This window comes from Atheta coriaria, unplaced genomic scaffold (assembly GCF_025399875.1).
Source record: "Atheta coriaria isolate IRGN ID8LTWV9N9 unplaced genomic scaffold, Caltech_Dcor_3.1 hic_scaffold_7_pilon, whole genome shotgun sequence".
Lineage (NCBI taxonomy): Eukaryota > Metazoa > Arthropoda > Insecta > Coleoptera > Staphylinidae > Dalotia > Dalotia coriaria.
The window spans coordinates 1085945-1111410 of NW_027045449.1; the positions used below are offsets into that span (position 1 = coordinate 1085945).

A 25466-nucleotide genomic window follows, 5' to 3' on the forward strand; every position below is an offset into this window, starting at 1 on the left:
TGAAACACTAATTTGCATCAATAACAAACAACTAACGGTCAATGAATGAGGTGTAAAAACAAAAAGATACTTTGATGCATTTTGGAGGTCGCTGCGCCATCTACCGGAATTTACTAGAACTAATAAACACATTTATTTATTTTATTTGAATTAAAACAATATTGAATTATTAGAACACAAAATATATTAATAAATACACATTATAACAAATATATTAATGTTTTATTACTGTTAGATAGTAAATTTTACTATAATTTTGTTAATGTAAGTATGGTTGTCTATAACAATGGTTCAATCATCTTAAACATCTTCAAGCAGCTTGAGCGCTTGAAATCCTGCTATTAGACTGTTTTCATCCTGTTGTTAAAACAGCTTATAGCTTAATAATTACGTAGCTATTAGTAAATTAACAATAATGACGCCCGAACAAATAGATAAATTGGTGGATGAGCTAGAGAAACAAGAACTGGAGGTAAATAAATCACTGCTTAACCTCCAAGATTTATATATTAATTAATTAAAACAATGTTATTTTAGGCTTCTAATGGTGCTACTCCTCAAACATATGAGAAACTGTTAGCTATTTACCTCTATCAAAATGATCTGTATGTATATCTAGCCTACAATCAATTTTATTGACTAAAAACACCAATTTTTCTTGATAATTTCAGTTGTAATGCTAAATATTTATGGAAGAGGATTCCTCCAAGTGTAAAAACATCCACACCTGAACTAGGACAAATCTGGGCTGTTGGGCAATACATGTGGAAGAGAGAATTCTCATTAGTGTACAATGCTTTGAATTCAGTCAATTGGTCTGAGACTGTAGTGGATATTATGAAAATGGTGCAGGAAAAGGTGAGACTGAGGGCTGTTGATCTCATTTCACATGCATACTCATCTATTACTTTGGATACTGTGGCACTGATGACAGGATTAACTCCTGAAGTGGCAGCAGGTGCTTGTGTGGAGAAGGGTTGGCAGTATGATGCAAATACAAAAATTGTGAATCCTATTAGGGGCTCTATGGTGCCCAGTGGGCATATTTCCAGTGAGGATCAGTTGTATAAACTCACTGATTTTGTTTCTTTTCTTGAGAATTAACAGTGGAGATGATTTGATGTGTATTTATTTAGATTTAAGGCAAATACTTTGTTTTTTTTTCACAAAGGTAACAAAAATAAACGAAAATAAGTTCACTTTTATAGATATTTCATCATTTTCAGTTATATAATGTGTGTTTCTATGTTTTTCACCTAAATTATTGTGTTTAACATGCTTTTAAACATTAATTTGTTGTAAAAAGTTATGTAAATAAATAAAATATTACAAGTTGTGTTATAAAAGTTGCCTACGTTTACAAAAGTAACCTTAAGATTTCCTCACAACGTGCGTACCAAAATAATTAATAAAATTACTTCTAAAACTGTTAATAATACACAGCAACAATGAAAATCAAAAGATATAAGAAGGTAAATCGTCGTCTCAACTTCTACAACAATAATTTTGGCTTCAGACAACCGTATCAACTATTAATTGATGGAACTTTCTGCCTTGCTGCCTTAAATGTAAGTAAATTGAAATCTATTACAAAATGAACATTTATAATATTATTCTAAACACTAGAATCAAGTAAACATCGCTGACAACATCCCAGCTTACCTGCAAGGTGAATTAAAACTGTTGACAACTCAATGTGCACTTATTGAAGCAGAACAACTGGGACCCAAAGTATCTGGAGCGCTAGTAATCTTAAAACAATATTCTCTTCATAAATGTGGTCATGAAGGCAAACCAGTACCTGCATCAAAATGTTTCCAATCAATGATTGGTGCAACCAATGAAAAGCACTACATTGTAGCCACTCAAGACAGAGATTTGCAACAAAAACTAAGAACTATTCCAGGTGTACCTTTATTATTTTTAGTTTCCAAGGCACCAATGCTTGACCAGCCTTCGCAAGCATCTAAAAACTATGTACAGTCAAAGCAATGTGGAATCACTGATGAAGAGAAGCAGAAAATTGACAAGATGAAAATGGATGTAGGTATTCCAGTGGAGAGTAACATACCTAAGAAGAAAAGAAAGAAAAAAGGACCCAATCCACTTTCTTGTCTCAAAAAGAAGAAGGAAGTTGTTAAGCCAAACAGTAGTGTTGGTAATAGTAGTAAGGTTGTAAGTAATAAGCCACATAAAAATAGAAAAAGAGTGAGAATTCCGAAACATGTTCATGAGGCTATTTTTAATAGTGTCAGTAAGATTGCAAATGAAAATAAAATAAGTTAATGTCTTGTTAAGTAAACAGCATTTCAATAAATGTGTTAAAGAATACAACGTAGCGTCGTTTTAACGATAAACTCCGTATAATGTTGAAATGTGAACAACTTGGTGTTGGTGTTTATTAATTTTCTCATTATTAAGAAAAACTGCGAAACTTTGATGTGATTTTAACTAGCCTATCTTGTAGAGAATGTTTCGTAGATTAAGAATCTACGATTTGGCCTTCCTATCTCTTTTAGTTTACGAGATATTCGCATTTGAAGAAAATGGTCAAAAATTGAAAAATGTCACTTTTTAGCACTTTTAGTCGCATTTTTCGACCCTTTACTCTTTGAAATTAAATAATTTTAAATCCCTAGCTAATAGAGAATGATCCAATCTATCATAATCTACTTTCCGCTGGTTGCTATCTCTTTTAGTTTAGAAGATATTCGCTATTGAAAATCATCGAAAAAAAAGAATCAACCCCCCCTTGCCCATTTTTTTCTTAAGAGTGAAAATTTCATCTCTTAGATTTCGATTTTAACTAGCCTATCTTGTAGAGCATTTTTCGTAGATTAAGAATCTACGATTTGGCCTTCCTATCTCTTTTAGTTTACGAGATATTCGCATTTGAAAAAAATGGTCAAAAATTGAAAAATGTCACTTTTTCGCACTTTTAGTCGCATTTTTCGACCCTTTACTCTTTGAAATTAAATAATTTTAAATCCCTAGCTAATAGAGAATGACCTAATCTATCATAATCTACTTTCCGCTGGTTGCTATCTCTTTTAGTTTAGAAGATATTCGCGATCGAAAATCGTCAAAAAAAGTATCAAGCACCCCCCCTTGCCCATTTTTTTCTTAACAGTGAAAATTTCATCTCATAGATTTTGATTTTAACTAGCCTATCTTGTAGAGAATGTTCCGTAGATTGAGAATCTACGATTTGGCCTTCCTATCTCTTTTAGTTTACGAGATATTCACATTTGAAGAAAATGGTCAAAAATTGAAAAATGTCACTTTTTAGCACTTTTAGTCGCATTTTTCGACCTTTTACTCTTTGAAATTAAATAATTTTAAATCTACAGCTAATAGAGAATGATCCAATCTTTCATAATCTACTTTCCGCAGGTTGCTATGTCTTTTAGTTTAGAAGATATTCGCTATTGAAAATCGTCGAAAAAAACAATCAAGCACCCCCCCTTGCCCATTTTTTTCTTAAAAGTGAAAATTTCATCTCTTAGATTTTGATTTTAACTAGCCTATCTTGTAGAGCATTTTTCGTAGATCAAGAATCTGCGATTTGGTCTTCCTATCTCTTTTAGTTTACGAGATATTCACATTTGAAGAAAATGGTCAAAAATTGAAAAATGTCACTTTTTAGCACTTTTAGTGGCAATTTTCGACCCTTTACTCTTTGAAATTACATAATTTTAAATCCCTAGCTAATAGAAAATGATCCAATCTTTCCTAATCTACTTTCCGCCGGTTGCTATCTGTTTTAGTTTAAAATATATTCGCTATTGAAAATGGCGTCCTCCAGCAGAGAAGTGTAGAGTTATTAATCAAAATCTGTCATTTCTTACATACGGGTGTGGCATTTGCATTTTGTGGTTTATTCCGTGTATATGTGAATTGTGTGCGCTTCACACGAACACGGTTTAAGTGCAGGTAAATCGCACTGCTACAGGTGCAACCTTTTCTACCACACCCAAACAAATTACCTGTTGTGAGTAAATAGCTTTATGTGGCGTTGCATATTATGCTTCGTAAATAAATACTGGATGGCACTATGGGGCTGTTATTTGCATTAAATTTTTATTTGTTTGTGTGAGTGATGAGCACCTGTGTTCGTGTAAATTGTATTGCGGATATGTTTTCTTCCTATTTTATTTAATTCAGTACATGTGGATACAACTCAAATGTTTAGTTTTGTTCTTTGCAAAGAATTGCTCAGTACACCACAAAGTTTTGAATGTCAATATTTTATTTTTCAAAACTTTTAAAATAGTTTTAGGATAGTAGCGACAACAATTCCTAAGAATATTAATAAATGAAATAATTATTTAATACTGCAATTAATAAATCTATTATTTACGTTGAATATTTCAAGTAAATCAAATTAAACATTCAAATTCTTTATTTCTGTGTATATCGGTTTATCAACGTTCTCTCATGCTGATACCTACTACCCGATTGTCGTATGCGCACTTCGGGTTGCGGGGTGAGACGGCGGAGAGTCGCGCAGAATAAAATAACAACTCACACTATCTCTTAACATTCCAAGTGATCTTCGAATGCAATCATGTCATGCAATATGCGATCTTAAAGTAATATAAAATACGTGTATTGTTTGCTTGTTTTTGTTTTCGGGTTTATCAACATCACCTCATCGCCAAACTTTTTGTGCGCAAGTCCGGCGCAGGAAGCGGCGCAGCGCAACAGTTGTAACGTATTCTTTCGCAACGCTCAGCAGCATCATTCAGTGCGCGACATTGTCTGCAGTTACAGCTCCGTTAATAAAATTGCTGAAAATTTATCAAATCAGTAGAAAACTCTTACAAACAAGTGAAAATCATTCCTCGAGGCAGTCATGAGTAAGTTTCTTGCAGTCTTTTCATTTGCGCCTTTGTATTAAACCTGTAATTCGTAAAATTTGAACGCTTCATTGTTTTTGACGGCGTTAAACGCGTTTTTGCAGTATGGCCGCGATTCAAACGCCGTTTTCAAGTTCGCAACCACCAAGTTGCAACATCATGAAGAAGAAATCTTATACTTGCATTGCGTCTAATTGGAATATTCGGATGTAATTTTATTGTGCAATCGACATGAGGTATGGGGTGACCGCAGTTTCACCTTCGCGAGGTGTGCGCAGCGAAGTTATCAGTTGTTTGTCTGCTTTTCAGATGTTTCAAACGTTCACTTTGCGGCAGTAGAGTGCCAATTTTACAGCACTGCTAACGCAAAGAGACGCCATATTGTTGTTTTGATGTTAAGATTTCAACATTCCAACATTCCAACACTATTCGGCACTGCTGATAACACGATTTTATTTTGATTTCGTTTAATTTCTTATCTGTTATTTATTCTTTAGTTTATATTACATTGCAATTTCTGTTTTATTTTAGTTTCTGCTAGTACATCATGCTACATAGTTGACGCTGATGATGTTCTTTGCGTTCGAGTTTCCATGCGGCTTCTAGAAAACGTTTCGGTTTTCCATCGCAGGAGTGTATACTGAGTATTTACTGTTCTTGCTATTATTTCTCTTTGTTCTTAAATTTTGTGGCTGTTCCCAGATGACTTTCCAAAGTCACTTACAAGATGTCCACTCACAAGATTAGCCATACTTTCCCAAGAATGGGAACAGGTTTGAACATTGCTGCAAAGTTTTTACAATGTTTCTAATTATTTTTAAATTTTCTGTTACTAATTGTTCTTTCTGCTTGTCTTTCAGGTACATATTCGATATATTTGGGCATTTTTGTAATTCGGGCGCGTTCGTTATCGGTTTATGTACTTTTTATGTTTACTAATACCTCACACCTTCCAGTTTTAACTAATTACCTCTTCATATTTTTTAAATTATTCAATTCAAGGTCATTTTATAAATTAATTAAAAGACTTATCCTGTTTAAGTTTAACAATCCTACAAAATTTAAAACATTTCTTGCTTTTCTTTATTTGTTTTCAAATATTTTTCTAATTAAGCTGTTCTAGTTTATTCTTTTAAAAGTTTTTGTAGTTCAGAATAATCACCCAATCCTCCTTACACATTCTTGTTAATAATTGTTTTTATTCACAGGTATAAGTGATAAACGTTATTCGTGAGATACCTGGAGAGGTGTACCGAAATACTCATCGAGTGCGGGTCGCGACGCGGTTGACTATTTTAACCATTTTATAGAATCTCGATCAATTAGTTACCGAAGGAGGGTCGTGCCTTGTCTCCTTTCACCTGTTAGGGAAAGTACGCGGTGTTTATAAAAATGTATCCGAATATTCGACAAATCGAGTGCGGGACACGATAAAAAATCCGAAAGTATCGCGTAATCCGTATTGCACTTTTAAAGTGCGCGTTAAAAATAATTCCAATTCCATGAGGGTTTGTACGGGACCTCAACGGACTTCAAGCATCCTACCAGCGGTTTGGACTCAAGATTGTATTATAATATCAACGCCTTAAGTAGTGAGTACACCTGACACCAAACTGGCTGTCTTGTATCTCTTATGCGCCAACATATGCACGGGCATACAATCGTCGGTATAGCGTCGTATTTTACTCCAAGAAATTAAATTATTTTAAATTTCCGTCTGATAGAGAATTTTCCAATCTTTTAGTTTAGAAGATATTCGCTATCGAAACTCGTCGAAAAATAGTGTCAAGCACATTTGCACATTTTTTCTTAAGACTCAAAATTTCATCTCTTAGATTTCGATTTTATCTAGCCTATCTTGTAGAGAACGTTCCGTAGGTTAAGAGTCTGCGATTTGAGCTTTCTATCTCTTTTAGTTTACGAGATATTCACAATTGAAGAAAATTGGCAAAAATTGAAAAATGTCACTTTTTTGCACTTTTAGTCGCATTTTTCGACCTTTTACGCTTTGAAATTAAATCATTTAAAATTAATATCTGACAGAGAATTATTCATTCTTTCATAATCTACTTTCTGCTCGTTGGTATCTCTTTTAGTTTAGGAGATATTCGCAATCGAAACCCGTCGAAAAAAAGTATCAAGCACCCCCTGCCCATTTTTTTCTTAAGTGTGAAAATTTTATCTCTTAGATTTCGATTTTAACTAACCTATCTTGTAGAGAATGTTTCGTAGATTAAGAATTTACGATTTGGCCTTCCTATCTCTTTTAGTTTACGAGATATTCACAATTGAAGAAAATTGGCAAAAATTGAAAAATGTCACTTTTTAGCACTTTTAGTCGCATTTTTTGACCTTTTACTCTATGAAATTAAATAATTTTAAATTAATATCTGATAGAGAATTATTCATTCTTTCATAATCTACTTTCCGCCGGTTGCTATCTCTTCTAGTTTAGAAGATATTCGCTATTGAAAATCGTCGAAAAAAAGAATCAAGCACCCCCCCTTGCCCATTTTTTTCTTAAGAGTGAAAATTTCATCTCTTAGATTTCGATTTTAACTAGCCTATCTTGTAGAGAATGTTTCGTAGATTAAGAATCTACGATTTGGCCTTCCTATCTCTTTTAGTTTACGAGATATTCGCAATTGAAGAAAATGGTCAAAAATTGAAAAATGTGACTTTTTAGCACTTTTAGTCGCATTTTTCGACCTTTTACTCTTTGAAATTAAATAATTTTAAATCTCTAGCTAATAGAGAATGATCTAATCTATCATAATCTACTTTCCGCTGGTTGCTACCTCTTTTAGTTTAGAAGATATTCACGATCGAAAATCGTCGCCAATTTTTTCTTAGAAATTAAAATTTCATCTCTTAGATTTCAATTTTCTATCGTATAAAGAATTTTCCGTAGATTGAGAATCTTCAATTCGTTCCTTTCTATCTTATTTAATCTCCGAGATAATCGAAATTCATATATCGAGAAAACTGAATTATGAATGCATCAATGGATATTTATTATATTCATATTAATATTGGTAAATATAATATTATAGGAATCACACTGTGTAACACAGACTTGAAACTATGATAAATATTTGAATCATCATTGCTACAGTATCGTATATTCGTATATTGTGTATGTATAGAGGTATATATATATATATTACAAGTTTTTTTAGTCATTATTAGTGTGATTGATACATAGTATACTAGCAACGTTCCTAGTTTATAATAATTTACCATCAAGTATGCGATACATTGCCGTTTAACCAACATAACCAACACTGCTCGCCATTCCTCTACGTTTGATTTCATTATTATTACACTAAATTCATTTAACTTTTCATTTTTCTTCCTCAGTACACACGGCGTTCGAATATTTCTCGTACATGATACTAGCAAGAAAAATCTTTACAAAATCTATATAACTATTATTCGTATATGTACAAATTATTACAGTTTATTATTATTTGCGGGTTATATTCACACCAAAAACATTTGTATATAAATATCACGAAAATGTTATACATAAATAGCATGCGTATTGCACCGATTAGAAAATGAATACTTATAATAACAGAATATCAACTAAATAACAAAGAAAGCGCAGGCAAATCATAAATAGAAACAATATCGAATCATACTTTATATAAGTAAATATTTGGCAGTCTTTTAAGTTTGTATTGTCAATGGAAATCAATTCGCGGCAAGCAAAACGTGAAGAACGCGAATGTAAACTGATTAGTAGCGATTACACTCTTCAATAATTCAACTAGTGTTGCAGACAGTTACAATGTACATTAGTGTTTAAGTTAAATGCGCTGCATAATAATAGGAATTTGGTTTCGAGTGTGGTTGTGCAACCGTTCACACCAAACGTACAAAGTTAGGTTATAATCGAATTCATCTCAGCAGTAAGTTTTCTTGGTGTTGAATTCTTGAGGTCTTTTCTTGCATTTTTTTGCTTTATAAAAAGTGCGCTGTGTATTATACTAGTTTGGCCCCGTGTGTTTTTTTGCAATTGTAGAAACTTACTGCTCAAAATATTCTCATTAGTCATTTAAACCTCAGATTCTTCCTTAATATTGTTGCAATACTTTTCGGCCATGACATTGAGCACCTGTTCGAATTTCGCGTGGCGATCATAAGAAACCGCGTATGCACCCCGACTGCCCCATAAGAATTTCAGCTGAAACTCCGTACGAAACATATCAGTTGTGAGTTCCTCCATGCGAGCCTCACTTAAAACAATATCAGCATTTCGCTGAAAAGTTGCGCTGCTGCTTGTAAATTTCCGGGCGGCGTCCATGTGCGCAAAAAGTGTGGACAAACCGAAGTCCTGGGTGTTTGACTCCCAAAGCCCGAGGCAGTTCATAGCAAGGCTTTTTTGTTCGTTGATTGGATTGATGAAATCGTCGAGGTTTCGTTCCATTAGTAGTATAAACGGTAACAAATGTGGAATTGTCGTGTTCGGTGCCTGGGGATTTGAGCAACTGTTCATACTTTTGAGCATCGGGCGTAGTTTCGCTTCGAAATTGAATGCAGAGTCTGTGTATTTCTGGCGGAGGGTATACCAGGTTGAATTAAGTCGTTCAATCTAAAAGAAAACGTTTAAAAATCATCAAAATACGCGTTTTAGAAAGAAAATATTACCTGTGGTAAACATAACCCTAACATAATACCACAAAATCCATACAAATTCCCAAGAGCTGTTTTGGTATCAATCGCAACCTCGATCCATTTATTCAAAGTCTCTGCTCGTTCGTCTTCATCGTTACAAGTCAATATAGTAATGGCGACCAAAAGTTTCAAACATTCCGTCCTGAAACAAGAAATTTTCTCAAAACAAATCTATTTAAAGTTTTGTAAAACTTACCTCTCGATCAAATCTAACCTCAACTGTTGTCCATGCGGTAATGTACACAATTCTAACCCACTTCCAAGTTTACTACTGGTAGTAAACCCGTAAATCAAATCAAAATCCACTCGTGAAAGATGATTCGCCAGTATTTTCGAGCCTGACTCTCGCAATATGAGCTTGATACCTTTAAGCGCTTGCCCGTCCAATGGTTTATTCTCTGTCATTGGTAACAGAATCGTCTGGAAGTTGTCCAAGTCAAATCTGCTCGAACAATCCACTTCCGGCATCTCCATCTGCATCAATTTCTCCTCGGCGCTGACATAATCAAAGTCAAAGTTTTTCAACGTTGTGGAAGACTCGGAGGTGTTCATATTATACCGGGGGTTCTTGATAACAACACCGGAATTCCTATGACTAGCTTCGATTGGATCACCTGCCGCTGAGCTGACAGCCGAGTCACCGGAACCGTTTCCGGAGTCGGATCCGGACGCGTGATAAGAGGTGACGCGTTGTAGACTTCCGATTTTTGCATCAGTTCCATCCGAATATGGGATCCTCGCTGGTTTCGGCGGGGGTGAATCCGGAAGGGTTTCATCCTCCGATAGAGAATTATCACTGATGACCCTGTTGATTTTTGTATTACGTCCGAGGGTTACACTACTAGGAGATATAGAAAGTCGTGATGTAGAGTTTCTCGGTAGAGATTGTGATGAAAAGCGTGAATTGAGCAAAATTGCATCACTACCAGCCGAGCGGGTCATCATCGGTGGTTGGATGACCCCATCAGCACTGTTACACTTCTCCGCGGCCATGCGTTGCACCTCCGAGGGTGTCAACGACTGCGAACGTTGTTTCTTCGAAGGTAGACGTGGTGCACCATCTCGGGAATACCTCGTAGGGCTGGATTGTTTGAATACCTGCATAGGGTATCGAATGGAACCCATTGGGGTAGTCGCCGGTGATGATAATCGACTCTGATACATCACCGATGGATATTTCGAGGCGTAGAAAGATAACGGATACATTCGATTGACAGGCGTGGATATCCTCGCGCCGGATAAGCTGGTTATGGGTCTTCCGGAACCCACATAGGAGGTGATCAAATCAGCAACGGTGTCGAACGGGTCGTCTTCGAATTGATACTGCACGCGTTCGTAGACGGTGTCAGGTTGCAGGATTTGACGGGTGATGACAAAGTGTAGGGCCTGTTGATTCTTCCGGCAGGTGAGGACGTAGTTACCGGGTTGGGAGGTGCAGTCACGTACGAGGAAGCAGCCCTCGTCGCGGACGATTTCTTCAGCGCGCGCGCGGGGGATTGCGCCGTGGTACCAAGCGTGGGAGCGGAGGTCCCGGTTGTCCAGGGACAACTCCCATTCCAGGGCCTTTTTTAGGGCCAGTTGGTCCATTGTGGGGTCTGCGCAAGGCTCCTAAAATAATAAACATAATTTGGGTTAATATTATTTTAGTAATATCATCCAGGTGTGATATTTATATTTTTTCCGGAAAACCGGAAGTAAATCGTCACTTGTATACGTCACTTGCATTATTCATTCCGGGAAATTTGTAGGAAAGCTTCATGAATGTATAAGACATATTCATGTAAGTCTTCCACCGCAAAAGAACTAAAGACGAAAAAGGAAAACCGGAAAAACGGAAAAGTAAATGGTTTTATTTCGCAAAGGTTCTATGCGCATTTCCCCAATGGCTTGTCTGTGTTTTCTTTTTGTCGAACAAGCAAAACATTCGCTATGCAAACAAAAACCGGAAAAAAACGTTTTTTGCAGATATTCCGCGACAGATTCATAAAATAAACATGCAAAAACATTTAGGAGGATTACTCATACTTATAAAACACACTAATCTCATTTAATTTAGTTTTTATCAAACCGGAAATGTAAAATTAAAATTTTACTCATTCAAACAAAATATTTGTTCTCTGCTTACCATGAGGAAGTTGTTACAACTTTTACTGCGCGTTGAATCCGTCACTGTGTGCAAATCAGACCTGAAACAAAGCAAACGGTAATTAGATTTTCATCGAATCGGATCCGCGTTAACCATAACTGTGAACAGCGACCAGTAGTAACAAGTAGTGACCTTCCGGTTGTGTGCAATTGCTTTGCAATTTGCTCCGGCGTCCATTCATTCCCCAGCGATATATCGTAATAATCGCGCAGCGTGCGCGACTTTCCCACATGCCGGCACACCGGCCTTTTGATATTGATTATGCAATTAAAGTTCGCGCCATCACACCTTCGGTGTTCTACGGTGCAAGAACGAGTGGGTAGTAAAAGCTGCGTGAAGTGGTCGTGTGTCTTGGAGGACTCTTCATTTATGATCCGGTGTTCTTAGGGCTTTGGGATACTTTGGCTCGTTTTATCACTTCACACTCTTTCTTAGTTTTCTAATCTTCTAACATCGCACACATTGTTTCCAGTTGGGGATTAGGAGGTTATTTCATGCTGGGATGTCTATTGGGTTAATTAAGGGTGGATAACGAAGGGAATCAACATTTTGGAATGTTTTTTTGCTAAAAATTGCAATTTTTCTTCTTTTTTTGGTAAATTTTTTTACAAAAACGTAATTTTTCTTTTTTCCTTTGTAAAAATGTGAAAAAATTAGTTTTTTATTTATTTTTTACAAAAAAAATTGAAAAATTACAAATTTTCCCTTTTTTCTTTGCAAAAAATGAGAAAAATTGCAGTTTTTCCTTTTTTTCTTTGCAAAAACTAAGAAAAAATGATTTTTTTGCAAAAACATATCCTAGATGGAGCTAATAAGACATTTTTTCGTTCCCTTGGTAGTGATTTTTGTCCGGGTGATGACATTTACGATGATGAACGAAGACAACGCAAAATCAATTACCCTCCGAATCTTTTTTGCGCCCTTGCCTGGTTGTTAATCCCCGAATTGAGCGATGACTCATCAAGTTCAACGTAAAATTTACACCATCACTGGCCAGTAATTGATTGAGCGCGTTTTTTGGTCGATTTTTGCGCCGCTAAATTGCTTAAAAGGGTGAAATTGCGCAAATTTATCTTCTACGTCAACGCACCAAATTCAATATGAAACTTTTAGGGTGTTTTCGTGTATTTTGGTAATTGCTCCACACGCCAGCAACCAGAAATAATCGAGTTAATAATTAATAATGCGAATAAATCAAAAATTAATCGAGTTTCAACATAAATTCATATATAAAATATTCGGTGTAACGGTTTGAATATAAAAGTGGAAAGAGTCAGACAGGCAGGCAGGAGGTGGAAAGCATTTTCATTTGTTATCTGAAAGTTTTATTAAAATTCTTCGCCGTGTTCACTTATCGCGCGCCGCTTTTGTTACCTTTAATATCGTTTATATTACAATGGAATAAGGTTATAGGTATTTTTCTGTGCTAGACTTATATTTATCTAAATTGATTGTTACTCCGAATATGGCCTTCGCTTCGTTTTATAATATAATGTATGAAAATCATATACAAAAGGCCGGCGAATTTCGTGAATTGTGAAATTGCTAAAACGCAACCGAGCGAAATATGCGCCGTGCTCGAGCACTCAGCTCCTCGACGGAGATAAATCCAGGGTTCTCGGGTTCCAGCAGGACGTATATTGAATGTGCCCTGTCGCCATGTGCAAATGAAAATGCTGAAGAAGCGCCGGATCGTTTCGCGGTTCGAGTGGTTCATTTATATGCGCGCTTTTCGTGTTTTTATTGGCGATAAAATCGTTTTTCAACCGGCGGAATATTTAATCAACTATATTTTTATATTCTAGTGGTTGTAAAATATTAAATTGCGTGTCAATTCATCATAATATTACTTAACTTAAGTAAAAACAACAAAAAAAATAATTTTTCTCAAAAAAACTCAAAAAATGCGAAAAAATTGAAACCAGTTATGTATTTATATAAGTTAACTATCTGTAATCCACATTTACGATCAGAGTAGTTAATAATTTCCGGTTTAGCGCATGCAAATTTTACTCGACTTGAAGATTTCATCAGTTATCGATCATTGTTAATTCATTTAACGTACAACTTACCATGCGAGTGTTCTCCGTCATTTTCTAACATGAATGTCTTTATGATTTCGAAATCTATTGGCAGTAATTGGACGGATGGCGTTGATTATTCCTATTCGCTTCGCAATCACATTTGTGCACTAATATACGAGTCCATTACGCGAGAAACTCGCGTCTAACACTGAAGACTTTCCGAGCTCCGCCGAGGCGTCATTCCATCGGCACAATTTTCTAAATTAATTGTAACGACACTCGACGCGGTCGACGATCTTAATTAATATAAATTTACTCATTAAATGTATGTAACATACAAGAATTTTTTTAAATTTTAATTTTATGCTTTGTTTTGTTTATTTTTTGAGTTTTTTGTGTGTTTACGACGTTATATAACGTTTTATTTCAAATTTTAAAGATTTAATGAATTGTTCGTTGTTTGTTTCACTGTGGAACCGGAACAATGCGGGCCGTAGCACGATGATGATGAGTCTAGTTGTACGCAATGTCAGTAATGTTGGAGTACACTATGTGCCCGTACGGCTGGGCCGCGCGCAGAAGTATCGTGAATCGCATCGGCAAAAGGGCGCGGGAATCGAACGTAGGGGCGCACACCGCCCCCACTACGCTCGGTGCTCAGCGCTGTGTGTGTTGTTCGGCGGACCTTGCCCACACGGTGTGCACGCGCAATATTGATCCACGGGGTGCGCGCAGCCGCCCTCGGGCAGACCTGTGCATCGCGCGCCCTTTTTGGTGGTTGTGTATCCGTTCCGGCGTTCGATACCAACGATATACGACCGGGATGAGCACGCGAGCACATGAGGCGCACATGATGCAGCGTACGTTCACGGTTTGAAGTAAATGTAGTAGAGGAACGAAGTGAGGGAGCAAATAGTAAAGAGTAGAAAAAAGTGTGGGGTGTGAGTGTAAAAAAGAATGAAATCAGACGTTTGGGTTACCGCTGGTTTCACAGGGTGGGATTAGATGAGAGAAAAGTTTATAAACTAGGTTAGGTGGTATAGTTTTAAGGTTATAGATGGTTTTATCATGTGCAAAACGAAAATTTCTAATTTTATGCAATTTTTTTTTAGTTTTTCGTTAATTATTAATTAATTATTAGATTAATTAGGTTTTTAAAAAGGCTATATTATAGTATTCGATGAGATCTACCCATTAAAACAAAAATAAAATCTTTATCTCTTTTAGTTTTCAAGTTATCGGTGATTTTCTTATTGGTTTTAAGTAATTTTCATGATTTTACGTTGATTTTTGCGTTTTTCTTTAATTACTAATTAATGATTACATTTCTTGGGTTCTTAGTAACTTCATTTTACATTTTCCGTTGAGATCTATCCATTAAAGGAAAAATAAAATCTTTATCTCTATTAGTTTCCAAGATATTCTCGATTTTCTTATCAATTTTTGGTAATTTTCGCGTTTTTCGTTGATTTTTTGCGTTTTTTCTTTAATTACACATTAATATTTATATTAATCAGGTTTTTACGAAATCTACTTTATAGTTTTCGATGAGATCTATCCATTAAGCTAAAGATAAAATCTTTATCTCTCTGAATTTTCAAGTTATCGATGATTTTCTAAACAAATTTCCTCATTTTCAACTTTTTACTTTTTTCGCTTTTTTTTACCACAACTTCAACACAGAATATCTTAGAAATTCCACCTCTGACACATCTACTCTTTAATAAATTTCCTTTCTACTAATACCCTAATTAGTTTTCTACAATTTTAATTACCCTGGTAATGAATCCACGCAAATGAGCAACAAAAATAATTAAAATTTCAAGCTTTAGCTATATTTTTGTAACTTTTCACTCTAATCCAATCTATCTACCTTATATTTCGCAATCTAAAATTAGTTTCGTTAGTTCGGTAATCCCATCAGCGTGAGAGTGTACGTATAATTAGAATTTAATTGCAAACCACTCGTTTGCAGCCACTCATAACTGCGAGTTCCGCGATTGCACGTAATTGCGAACCGAGTTCAATTATGAACTTGATTTTGCGGAATGCAGAGATCCTCAAACATGGAAATTCTGCATACATGAATCCCGAATCCAGAAAATGCATTTTTTGTTTGCATTATTCATCGGTGTCAATATTAACACTCTCACAGTGTCAACACTCTATACTCTAAAACTGTTTTACATAATTATGCACTTAACGATCTTCAAGATAGATTCTCTTGTCTACAATTGACTGATAATGATAACACAATGAAGTAGTGCGTGAAGAAAACTCGTTAATTATCCTCATAATTATTCCGTGCGAATTTCTGACGCAGAAAAAGCGATTTTTTTCGCTGGTGATGCGTTGTATGCAAATCCATCATGCACACGCAATAATTCATCATTGTGTTTGTGCGCACCTCACAGGACATAAGTACAAAGCACACAATCATTGTTTGCACGTCATTCACGCCCACGAATTATCAGCATAAACGCATACGATTATTGCAGCGTGTATCCACGAATTGAATATAATATTGATCAATAAAATACTCACCTAGTATCATCGTGGATAATACTACGACTATCGACAGCTACACTGTGTCGTAGGGAAGCCATACGTTTATTTACAATAAAAGAATCATCTGAAAAGAAAAAAAAATTAATTCAAAATAAGCAAAAATATTTTTCTGTGTAACTGGTTGCCTACCATAATATTTTGATCTCAGTGCGGTTAGGCTAGTCATAATGGCAGCGCGATGTGATGATATCTTCACACCAAATTGCCGGATATCCGATTCACTGCAGTCGATAAGATTCTCCACGCCGTAGACATCTTTAAACACGTCGCAATATTGCGGCAGGTCTAACGCTTTCAGCCAGAAGTCAATTTCTAAATGTTTACGTTGTATTCGTCCTGGATTCTCTTTTTTAACTTCGTTTTCGTTAGTCTTAGGCAACTCTTTAGACACATCAGTGGTTAATACTTCTTCTGTGCAAGTATCAACTGTCAAAATCGAAGGGGCGGGGCTTAAATCACTGAATTTAGTCGTATCTTCGATTGCAGAGTGTCTTTTTGTCGATATCGCGATGCTATGGCGATTTTTCGAGCGTAGAGAGATCAAAGAACCGAAACGGTTCCAGGATATACCTGAAAATATAAATTATGAATTAAATTGAGTGTGTAAAGTATAGTATTACCGTTAAATATAAAATCATCCATTATGAGTTATGAATTGTGATATTATAGGAACACTAGTGGTTTAGTTCTGATATTTTGTTGATTTCTTGCGTGTTGATATAATTTGATAAGGCATATCATGTTATCGGAAATCATTGATTTTTTTGTGATTTTTCAATCAAATAACAGGTTAAAACATAGATGGCGCTGTTTTATACATCATAACATCAGTAGAATACTTACTACTTTTACTTCGCTTGGTTTTTTTGAGTCTACTTGAAGAAATTCCCATTTTTTTAAAATAAAAACAATAAAAACTTCTTAATTTCACAAATTTACAGCACAATACGGTATTTTCCATTCACATTCACAAACACCCACGTTGATGTCATGATCACGATCCAAGTCACGTTTGTATTTTTTATTTCTTAATTTGTTATATATTTAAACATTAAGTCAGCATCTTTCCTGCGTCGGCGTCGCACTAAATTCGAACGTGTTGCAACTCCTTGTATTCCTTTCTTAATGTGTATATCTCTAATCAGATAAGCACTGTTGAGTGAGTCGGTTGTGTGTTATCGGAGGCCCAGATTCCTCTTATAGGCTTTTGTGATAATGCTGCTTTCGTTTATTGCGGTGCGTGGGTGGGTGTCGGTAAGCAGAGACGCTGAATTATAAATTTGCTTACATTGCGTACGATTTAAACGCAATAACAGCGTGAATGTTGCAAATTGTTGCTGCGAAATGGTTTTAAAACAGTTTAATTTGTTTGAATTCTTGATATCACGTTACTATGTTGCTCGGAATGATGATTAAGAAGAATTTAATTGTGAAATTAAAATGATGTTAGAATATTCTGGGAAGTGAGATGCAGAGTCAATGTATAGTAAATATATTTATGGTGTGTGTGTTAGACGTTGGATATCTTGGATAAATATTGAAGATAAGATTTTCCGGTGTTATTCATTAGAATACTATTGAACTAGAATAGAATCATTGAATTAAACTCATAATAATATTAATAAATTGAGTTCAGTAGTAATTCAGTAGTAAACACTTATGATTACAATTACATGTTCAATTATACTGATATTTTAATGATAACATTGTTAAGAATGACTTTATAAGTGTTTTTGTTTGATTTTATTTTAATTTGCTTTAATATCTTAGATAAAACACGCGTAAACGTGGGAAAAGTTAAGTTGTCTTAAGATGTTTAACGAGTTTGTGTCAATAATCAATAGGCAACCTTGTGAACTTGACAGGTTTAAGTTTTTATTGCTTCTATTCCACAAATATGTAGTTTTATTGCGAAATCAGTTAAAAATAACTATAAATTAAATTACGTAAGTTTTTTGTTACAGTTAAGTGAGTTAACGTCTAGGAGATAATAATTATTTGTTATAAGGTTAGAATTTCGAAAGAAAGGTGAACGACCTTGTGAGATAGATAAAACAGGATAAAATCAATATTCAATTTTGTTTGTTTATACTGCTTATGTCATATGCCACGCGTAAGATATAAACTTAAATATGAGTAATGATTATTAAATATTCAATAACATGTTTTCATGTATTGCAAATTGCAAAATTATTACGAAATTTTACTTTAAATTATAAAATATTATTAGCTATCATAAAACTATACAAAAATAATGTGTGTGTTTGGTTGCCTATATTTATATCTAACCTCAAACCTCAAACAATGCTATTAAAATATTAAATTTTAAAAATTAAATTAAACTAACCGGAAGTTAAAGACTTTATACTACTCTAAATGTTTTAAAATACTTCTTGGAAATCCGATACTTTTATGCAATAAGACGTGCGAAATGGGCACATCGCACGCCTGATATTTTTAACCTCAACCCATAGTATCGGATTTATGAACTGTGCAAAACAGATGTTTGTCAAGCCAACTGCCACAGTCACAGTCTACACAAATATCCTCCAAACACTTTGAAGTCAAATAAATGCACTCGTACCTTACTTAACACACCGCACAATACGAGTTAATTTCAAACGCGAGTATAAATATTTATTGTTGTCATTTCTTTGCAATATCTTTCTGGTTACATCAGCGAAATGATTAAACTGTTTTAAAACAATGAGTGGAAATATTTGCGTGACACTACTTCAAGAATTTGAATTCATAAATTTATTAATACTAATTATTTATTAAACTGTTTGTTCTACGAGTATCAATACGTCACAAGTTTCAATTTAAGCAGTAATTGAACACCAATGCTCTCCAATTAATTATAGCCATGCTAATAGTGATAAATAATTTGTAAAATTTGCAACATTCAGCAAAATGTTATGTTTAAATGGTAATGCAATGCATTCGATGATAATTAATGGTGTAACCTGGTATAACTGGTATTTCTAACCAATTATTACTCACTATTCTGAAAATACCACTGAGTATGCGCATATTAATTAATTCACACTAATTTTTTAAGAAAACAATTTTAAGTTAAAAATTTTCACTTTCACGTTGGTTTTGATAGATTAGTTAAATGTAACATTTTAAGTCGTTTGCGTTGAAGTTACTTAAACATAAACCGCACTCACGAGGTGACCGCCGTCGTGTCAAACCGTAAACTGCCACCATTGCCACCATCGTCAGCGTGCTGGAGCTGACGACCGCATGCGAAACATGCGAAACGTGAAACATCTCAGCCACAGGCCAGGCAAGGCCAGCATTACCACATTGCCACGATGTGTAGCGTTAAAGTATAAAAGCAATATGCATATAATATTCCAAGTCACGCACATTTACATTTTACACCAGTTACAAACACATTTTAGAAAAAAATGCGTTGCTATAACAACGGTATTCAAATAAAAGCTATTCATGTACATTTGGTTGCATAAAAACAACTCTAACAATACAAAATATAAAGAAAAAAAGAAAAGAAAAAAACAGTAAATTTTTAGCATTCATTCATTAGTACCATTTATTTCTACCGTTAAATTACTGGATTATCTTAATCTTAATCTTAATGTTGCAATTATAAAACCAGAAATATATTTTAATTGAATTTGATTAAAATCCAGAATTTAAATTATGTGAATAATTAAGTTGATAATCTTTCAACATTGTTTATAAATAAATTAATACTCAACAAGTTTGAAGTTTGAAAATATGCACTCGAAGAGAGAACTGTTGCTGACCAGACACAATCACACACTTTCAATGATAATAAAATCACTTGCATTGTTGAATAAGTAACTGTACTTAATTCACAATTGTCCATTCATTACGAACTGTGCACTCTTGTCTGGTGCGTTGTTCAAATATCAATAGATTGTGTGTGACTAATTGAATTAAGTGCTTAAGGCATCAAAACATCAAATGTTGTCAAAATCAATGCTTTGACTTAAGATATAAGTACCGAACATAGTGAAAACCTATGTTACTAGGAAATTATAATTTTTACTTGTATAATTTTAAGCATTTTAAGATTAATTTTCTTTTTTACATCTACTGTATTAGTAACAACTCTCGTTTTGCTCAACGTTTACACGAAATAAGTAAAAATAAATAGTAAACACCGAATTAAGTGCTTAAAATATGAAATGTTGTGAAAACAATGCTTTGACTTGCCATTTAAGTACCGAACATATAAATAATTAGTAAAATAATAGTTTTATTTAATAGAACAATTCTTTGACTTGCAATATAAGTACCGAACATATAAATAACCTATGTTAATTTAAAAATAATGTTTTTACTTACATTTTTTGTTGAAAATCATCCATTTTAAGCATTTTACGATTCATTTCCATTCTCACATCTTCTGCACTAGTAAAAACTTTCATTTCACTCAACATTCACACCGAAATAAGCACAGGTAATAGTTTTATTGAACTTTGACATTATTTACATCTTTACACTTTGTTTTTCCATGGAATACTTCTCCTACACACACCCACATGCGTTATTTTAAGAAACAGTTTCTATTTTTAACTTTTATCACACACGAAACTATTTAATCGTTACGTTACATTGACGACTCGATGTCATGGAAGCCAATGAGGCGCCGCGCCACTTTCGAGTATTTCTTCTTGTCCTCTTCTTCGTTGCGCCGCACGCGAGCAACCGAAAAGGTCTGGTCTTTTAAAAGGTGGTTGTGGTTGGGCCGGAGGTAGGTCGGTCTACCTTATAATGCTATATGTGCGTACACATGCCACACATACCACATGCTCAAGAACTCCGGCGGATAGTGGTACTTATTACAGACACATTTGTAGGTACGTTTGCCGCTGCGCGGTGAAAATGAAACAAGGTGAAGTGGAGGATGGGCAGGCCAGTGGGCAACAAATAGTCTTCTTCCTCTGCGGACTTGCGGACTTGTTTTTGTTTGTACGTAAGTAAGTACTTACGTGTGTGTGGTTTGGTAACTTCTTCTTTTGGGTAGTACTTGTTTTAGTTGTTTTCAAATTGGATAAAAGTAGTAATACCAGTAAATTAGTAATTTAAAAAGGAGAAATAAGTATTTATGCTGTATTTTAGTGGTAAATGGTTTTTAATTTGATTTTATTAATAATTAAATGGTTAAAAGCAAGAAATTTGATAAAATTAAATGTTTAGGTCGAAGTAAATAATAATTTTTAGTAGGTAGCGTCACCTAACGTTATGTAACGCAGGTTTATTATCTTTCAAATTAAAGAACTCTATAATCTTGAATTTACAGAGCTCTGTAATATGTTTCTACTCCTTTCTCTTTGGTATGTAGCGCAGTAGTAGGTGTGCGGGAGTTTACCGTTGAATTCAGTTGAATCTCCATTCTGTAGATGTCGCTACACTGCTATTATCATCAATTTATTCTTATTTATTTACTTATTTAAACAAACACTTAATAATTTCTTTAACCAACGTAGATTTAATTAAGTGACGAATGAAATATCAGTAATATTCCAATTTTTTCGTAATTTACTTAATTTTTTTGGGCCACAAAGTAATGCCACGGCCACCCTCATCAACTATAGGTAATTAAGCAGCGAATTTCACATTTGAGTGACATGCACGGCTTCTTCGCCAGCTCATCATTTATGCCTCAATTACCATTTCAGGGCCTGGCCGCAAAAAAGGCCTGCACTCTTCATTTGATTAAAATCACCGGCGCTGAACTTAACCTGCCTGCTTGAATTTGTAAATCTAATTTCACTGATTACCGATAGTTATCACCATCACCAGCTTGAGTCACTCACATTTTCCAGTTTCATTTTATTTCAAAAATTTCAGGTGAAATTTGAATATTGGAAAATTGAATTACCGAAACAACAAAAAAGTAAACATGTATATGGAGTTTGGGTGCAGATCGCGGCGCGCTGATGCTGATATTTTATTCATAATGCGATAATAAAAAATTCAATTAAACCAGAGGACCCGTGGGTGTTCGGCTTGCGAACAAGAAAAGCAAAAGTGCGGCGTGGCCGGAAACCGAAACGGGCGCTCGCTTTCCCGACAATCGCCTACTATTTGCTCCCGCATCGCGATCCTCCGAGATCCTTTTCGGTGGTGCTTTAAAAACGGGTTTGTTCAAACTGCACCCACGAGTATTACAATGCTATAACTATCCTAGATTTCGACTTTTCCTATTTTATACCGTTAGCCGACGCTGGCAACCAACATTGCACACAACATGACGCTCGTAAATAATTCAATTGCACCCTTTTGCCTTTCGGTGCGCTACCCGCCGTCGTATGTTTTACTTTTATTTGCCAATCAGTCACCGGGCAGCATTTTATTAAAATAATTCAATTATGGTTTATATTTGCGCACAACTATAATCTCCCACGTGAATAATATTCAGTATTCTAATTAACTCCACGGTGGAAAATTTTAAAAACAGCGTAAACTAAATAGACTGATGCCGCGTGGCCGAAAAGTGAACGGAAGAGAACTCTCAACGGGGGCGGCAGGCAAGCATCATGCCGAAGCAATGCATGTTGAGGATTTCTTTTATGATACTAGACTTTTCTCTCTTCGCTACACGCGAGGATTGCTTGTCTCGTTCACTCGGCGCTGCTCTTCTTTTGGACTAATTGCGTTTCGTAATTCTGCATACAAATTCGTCCATTTTCTCGTCCGAAACGATTCTCGAGGGCGCCGCGCGGCAGTGTTAACGAGAAACGAAGAGAAAATAAGCACAAAGCCGTGCTGCGCGCCGGGGTTCGAAAAGATTATGCTCATTTCGCCCCGGCGCGAACGTTTTAAAGCGTAAAGAGTAACAAAAACACTATGGCCGCCGCCGCGCGGGCGTCCAATTAGAAATTTTAGGACCGACTTTATAACGAAGCCGCCGCCAACCGGGGGCTAACTAATGCCGAGGCGTCGTATAAACACAGGACGCAACGCATCGAAATTGTACCTGGATAATAAGTAGTATAGTCCATATGATTGCGCAATGGTTATGCCCTTTTCGTTGATTAATTCTTTACGAGCGTTTTCGTTAATTAACCCTTTTTGCTACACTACTGCACGTGTAGCCGTATTCAAGAACGGCGCTCATTAACTCTTCATCTATATATATTTATATATATGTGTGTGTGTGGTTGCATACAGTAAGCTGTGAACGCAAAAAGCTCAATTAGTTCACAATTTCGCCGCAAAACGGAAAAAAACATACAAGCACGAAATAAGTGTCTGGTTTGACTTTAAAAAATCGTCAGCGATCGCTCAGAATGCGCAAGGAGCAGTGTCTTCAAGACAAGCAATCGACAAGTCAACGAATCCTTTGTAACAAATGTGATGTCAGCCGTGGACTGCCTTTATTGTGTGCGTTGTCACTCCAAACCAAATTCTTGACAAATTGTTTTCGAAATTTACTCCTGCAGTGTTTTTGATTATTCATAAAACAAATAAACCTTTGAAAATACTCTTGAAATTATGTTGCCACTATCTAAACTTTACCATGAAGGGTGGGTCACATATGTAAACACATCACGCCTAAAGGGGTGATAATTTTGCTTCTAACATAATTTTTTACGCACCCTTAGCGTACAGTTTAAGATAAAAGTACCTGGAGCCTCGACCCGGACGTCGGATGTGCGAGGAAGTCAAATATTATATAATCCCGGAAAAGGTTGCACCGTAATTGTTATAATTGCTAAAGCCGTGGGGAAACATCGGGCGAATGAAAAGACTAAACTGTATTTTCAATTATACAGATACAAATTGAGAGGGTGCGCTAAGTTGACTAAATTTTAAGTGTTTTGTTTCATTTTCTACACGTTATAACTAAAACTATTAGAATATTTGCTTTTCAGTCGTCACCTACCTAAAACAATACTCAGTTGTAAAATGTCAATATTGAAATTTGACTTGTAGATGTATTTTGAAGCGTTTTCTGCTGTTTTTCTGCAGCTGGTTGAAAAGTTAAGACGTTATACATATTGATAGATCAATTGGATTCGAAACGATTACGCGATAAAGACGCTCCCGTGAGAGTCGCGCTCCTTATATCTATTTATCGACTCTCTCTCTGCATTGGAACCGGCGTTGGAGTTGGGGAAAACTCCAAGTGCACGTTTGAGCATTGCCAAAGTCGAGGGTTAAGCCCGAATGCCCAAAACACACCACTAGGGGAAGACTACTCCTATTGCTGATGTTGTAGCGTTTGCTGAGGTGATCTATTACAACGGGCAGTCATCATTAAGCACCCTCCAAACTATTTCTTCCTCTTCTTTCAATTTCAATTGTCGAATACGACTTGTGTTGTGCATACGAGTATAATGGGTTGCATACATTCACTCGTACACGGTAATATAACCTGGTTTATTTAGTTGAAAGTCGGCCGTGTGTTCAATTAACAAATTGACGTTTTAATTTTAATTAGTTGAAAGTACACATTGCTAAACACTCACCGACACTCACCTGACTTGAGATCGCGCGCGCAGCGTGTGTGGACGTGTAATAGGATTACGTATATGTTTATCTACGCCATGGCCATCATTAAAACCACCTCTGGGGGCGCTGTTGGCCTGTGTTGGGTATTGTGTCAATGTCTATCTTCGCCTATCTGTATTGTGTGCGTGTAGCAATAGCAACAACGGTTTGTTTGCGCACATCCACGACGGGTGTGCTCACACACCGGATTATTAACTGATTGGTTTCAAGTTACGATTGATTCCATCGTTCATTACGTGATTAGTTTGCTAAATGTTTTCCTTTCCTGCGTGTACAACTAATATGTAAACATTGGCGGAAAATTAAAACGCGAAGAATTAAAATTTGTTCATTTTTCAAACGCTAGATGGAGCGCAATGGAGGATAAGAGGGTGTTTAGCAATTATTTGCACCCCTGTGACGGATATTTGTAAATATAACCTGTCGGCATGGACCACGGGGTGTGGGCATGGGGTGGCAGGCGATATTTATGAACAGTCACTGAGGTATGTAATAATCTGAGGCCGGATTTAATTTGGCGGACTGATTTCACACTCGGCAGCGGAGCGGAGTCCGGGAGTCGAAAGAGCGAAGCGTAGTTAATCACTCTTCGTGCTCGTAGGGGCATTCATTCGGCGTTTGCGAGCAGTAACATTGCTAACATTGCTCAAGAGTAGCCAGAATTTATAGGCG

The 25466-nt window shown here is 35.7% G+C and overlaps 3 protein-coding genes and 1 long non-coding RNA gene across 7 annotated transcripts in view; 3 read left to right on the forward strand and 1 right to left on the reverse strand.

The window, feature by feature from the left end:
• The first annotated feature begins 270 nt into the window (after positions 1-270).
• CSN8 (COP9 signalosome subunit 8) lies at positions 271-1199 on the forward strand. The gene is made up of 3 exons (XM_065307954.1): positions 271-472; positions 538-605; positions 672-1199. Exons 1-3 carry the CDS (start codon positions 416-418, stop codon positions 1102-1104), a joined length of 558 nt encoding a protein of 185 aa, XP_065164026.1. The 5' UTR covers positions 271-415; the 3' UTR covers positions 1105-1199.
• A 136-nt stretch (positions 1200-1335) lies between these two features.
• Positions 1336-2334, forward strand: LOC135796063 (rRNA-processing protein UTP23 homolog). Its single transcript, XM_065307953.1, has 2 exons — positions 1336-1568; positions 1627-2334. Exons 1-2 carry the CDS (start codon positions 1449-1451, stop codon positions 2284-2286), a joined length of 780 nt encoding a protein of 259 aa, XP_065164025.1. The 5' UTR covers positions 1336-1448; the 3' UTR covers positions 2287-2334.
• A 2424-nt stretch (positions 2335-4758) lies between these two features.
• Positions 4759-25466, forward strand: part of LOC135796127 (uncharacterized) — a 61577-nt gene continuing 40869 nt past the window's right edge. Inside the window, exons 1-2 of the long non-coding RNA XR_010549248.1 lie at positions 4759-4859; positions 5391-6451. This is a non-coding gene — a long non-coding RNA (uncharacterized lncRNA). The remainder of the gene's footprint in view (positions 4860-5390; positions 6452-25466) is intronic.
• LOC135795637 (breast cancer anti-estrogen resistance protein 3 homolog) lies at positions 7850-20914 on the reverse strand. Of its 4 annotated transcripts, none has more exons than XM_065307390.1 (8): positions 19281-19565; positions 17121-17544; positions 16407-16847; positions 16254-16341; positions 11665-11725; positions 9736-11147; positions 9513-9681; positions 7850-9456 (listed from the first exon to the last, which is right to left on the reverse strand). In XM_065307390.1, exons 2-8 carry the CDS (start codon positions 17236-17238, stop codon positions 8920-8922), a joined length of 2826 nt encoding a protein of 941 aa, XP_065163462.1. In that variant the 5' UTR covers positions 17239-17544; positions 19281-19565; the 3' UTR covers positions 7850-8919. The 4 variants fall into 4 exon arrangements, with proteins under 4 accessions (XP_065163462.1, XP_065163463.1, XP_065163464.1 ...); XM_065307391.1 differs by having other exon boundaries at positions 17121-17614; XM_065307392.1 differs by having other exon boundaries at positions 19267-19565.

Excerpts from the sequence above, each read along its gene's own strand:
- CSN8 (XM_065307954.1), top strand. The coding sequence starts at position 416 with ATGACGCCCGAACAAATAGATAAATTGGTGGATGAGCTAGAGAAACAA. Across the intron at positions 473-537 it reads TAGAGAAACAAGAACTGGAG|GCTTCTAATGGTGCTACTCC; the intron begins GTAAATAAATCA and ends ATGTTATTTTAG. Across the intron at positions 606-671 it reads TACCTCTATCAAAATGATCT|TTGTAATGCTAAATATTTAT; the intron begins GTATGTATATCT and ends TGATAATTTCAG.
- LOC135796063 (XM_065307953.1), top strand. The coding sequence starts at position 1,449 with ATGAAAATCAAAAGATATAAGAAGGTAAATCGTCGTCTCAACTTCTAC. Across the intron at positions 1,569-1,626 it reads TCTGCCTTGCTGCCTTAAAT|AATCAAGTAAACATCGCTGA; the intron begins GTAAGTAAATTG and ends TCTAAACACTAG.
- LOC135795637 (XM_065307390.1), bottom strand. The coding sequence starts at position 17,238 with ATGGAAAATACCGTATTGTGCTGTAAATTTGTGAAATTAAGAAGTTTT. Across the intron at positions 11,726-16,253 it reads ATTATCCACGATGATACTAG|GTCTGATTTGCACACAGTGA; the intron begins GTGAGTATTTTA and ends GCTTTGTTTCAG. Across the intron at positions 11,148-11,664 it reads GTTGTAACAACTTCCTCATG|GAGCCTTGCGCAGACCCCAC; the intron begins GTAAGCAGAGAA and ends TTATTATTTTAG.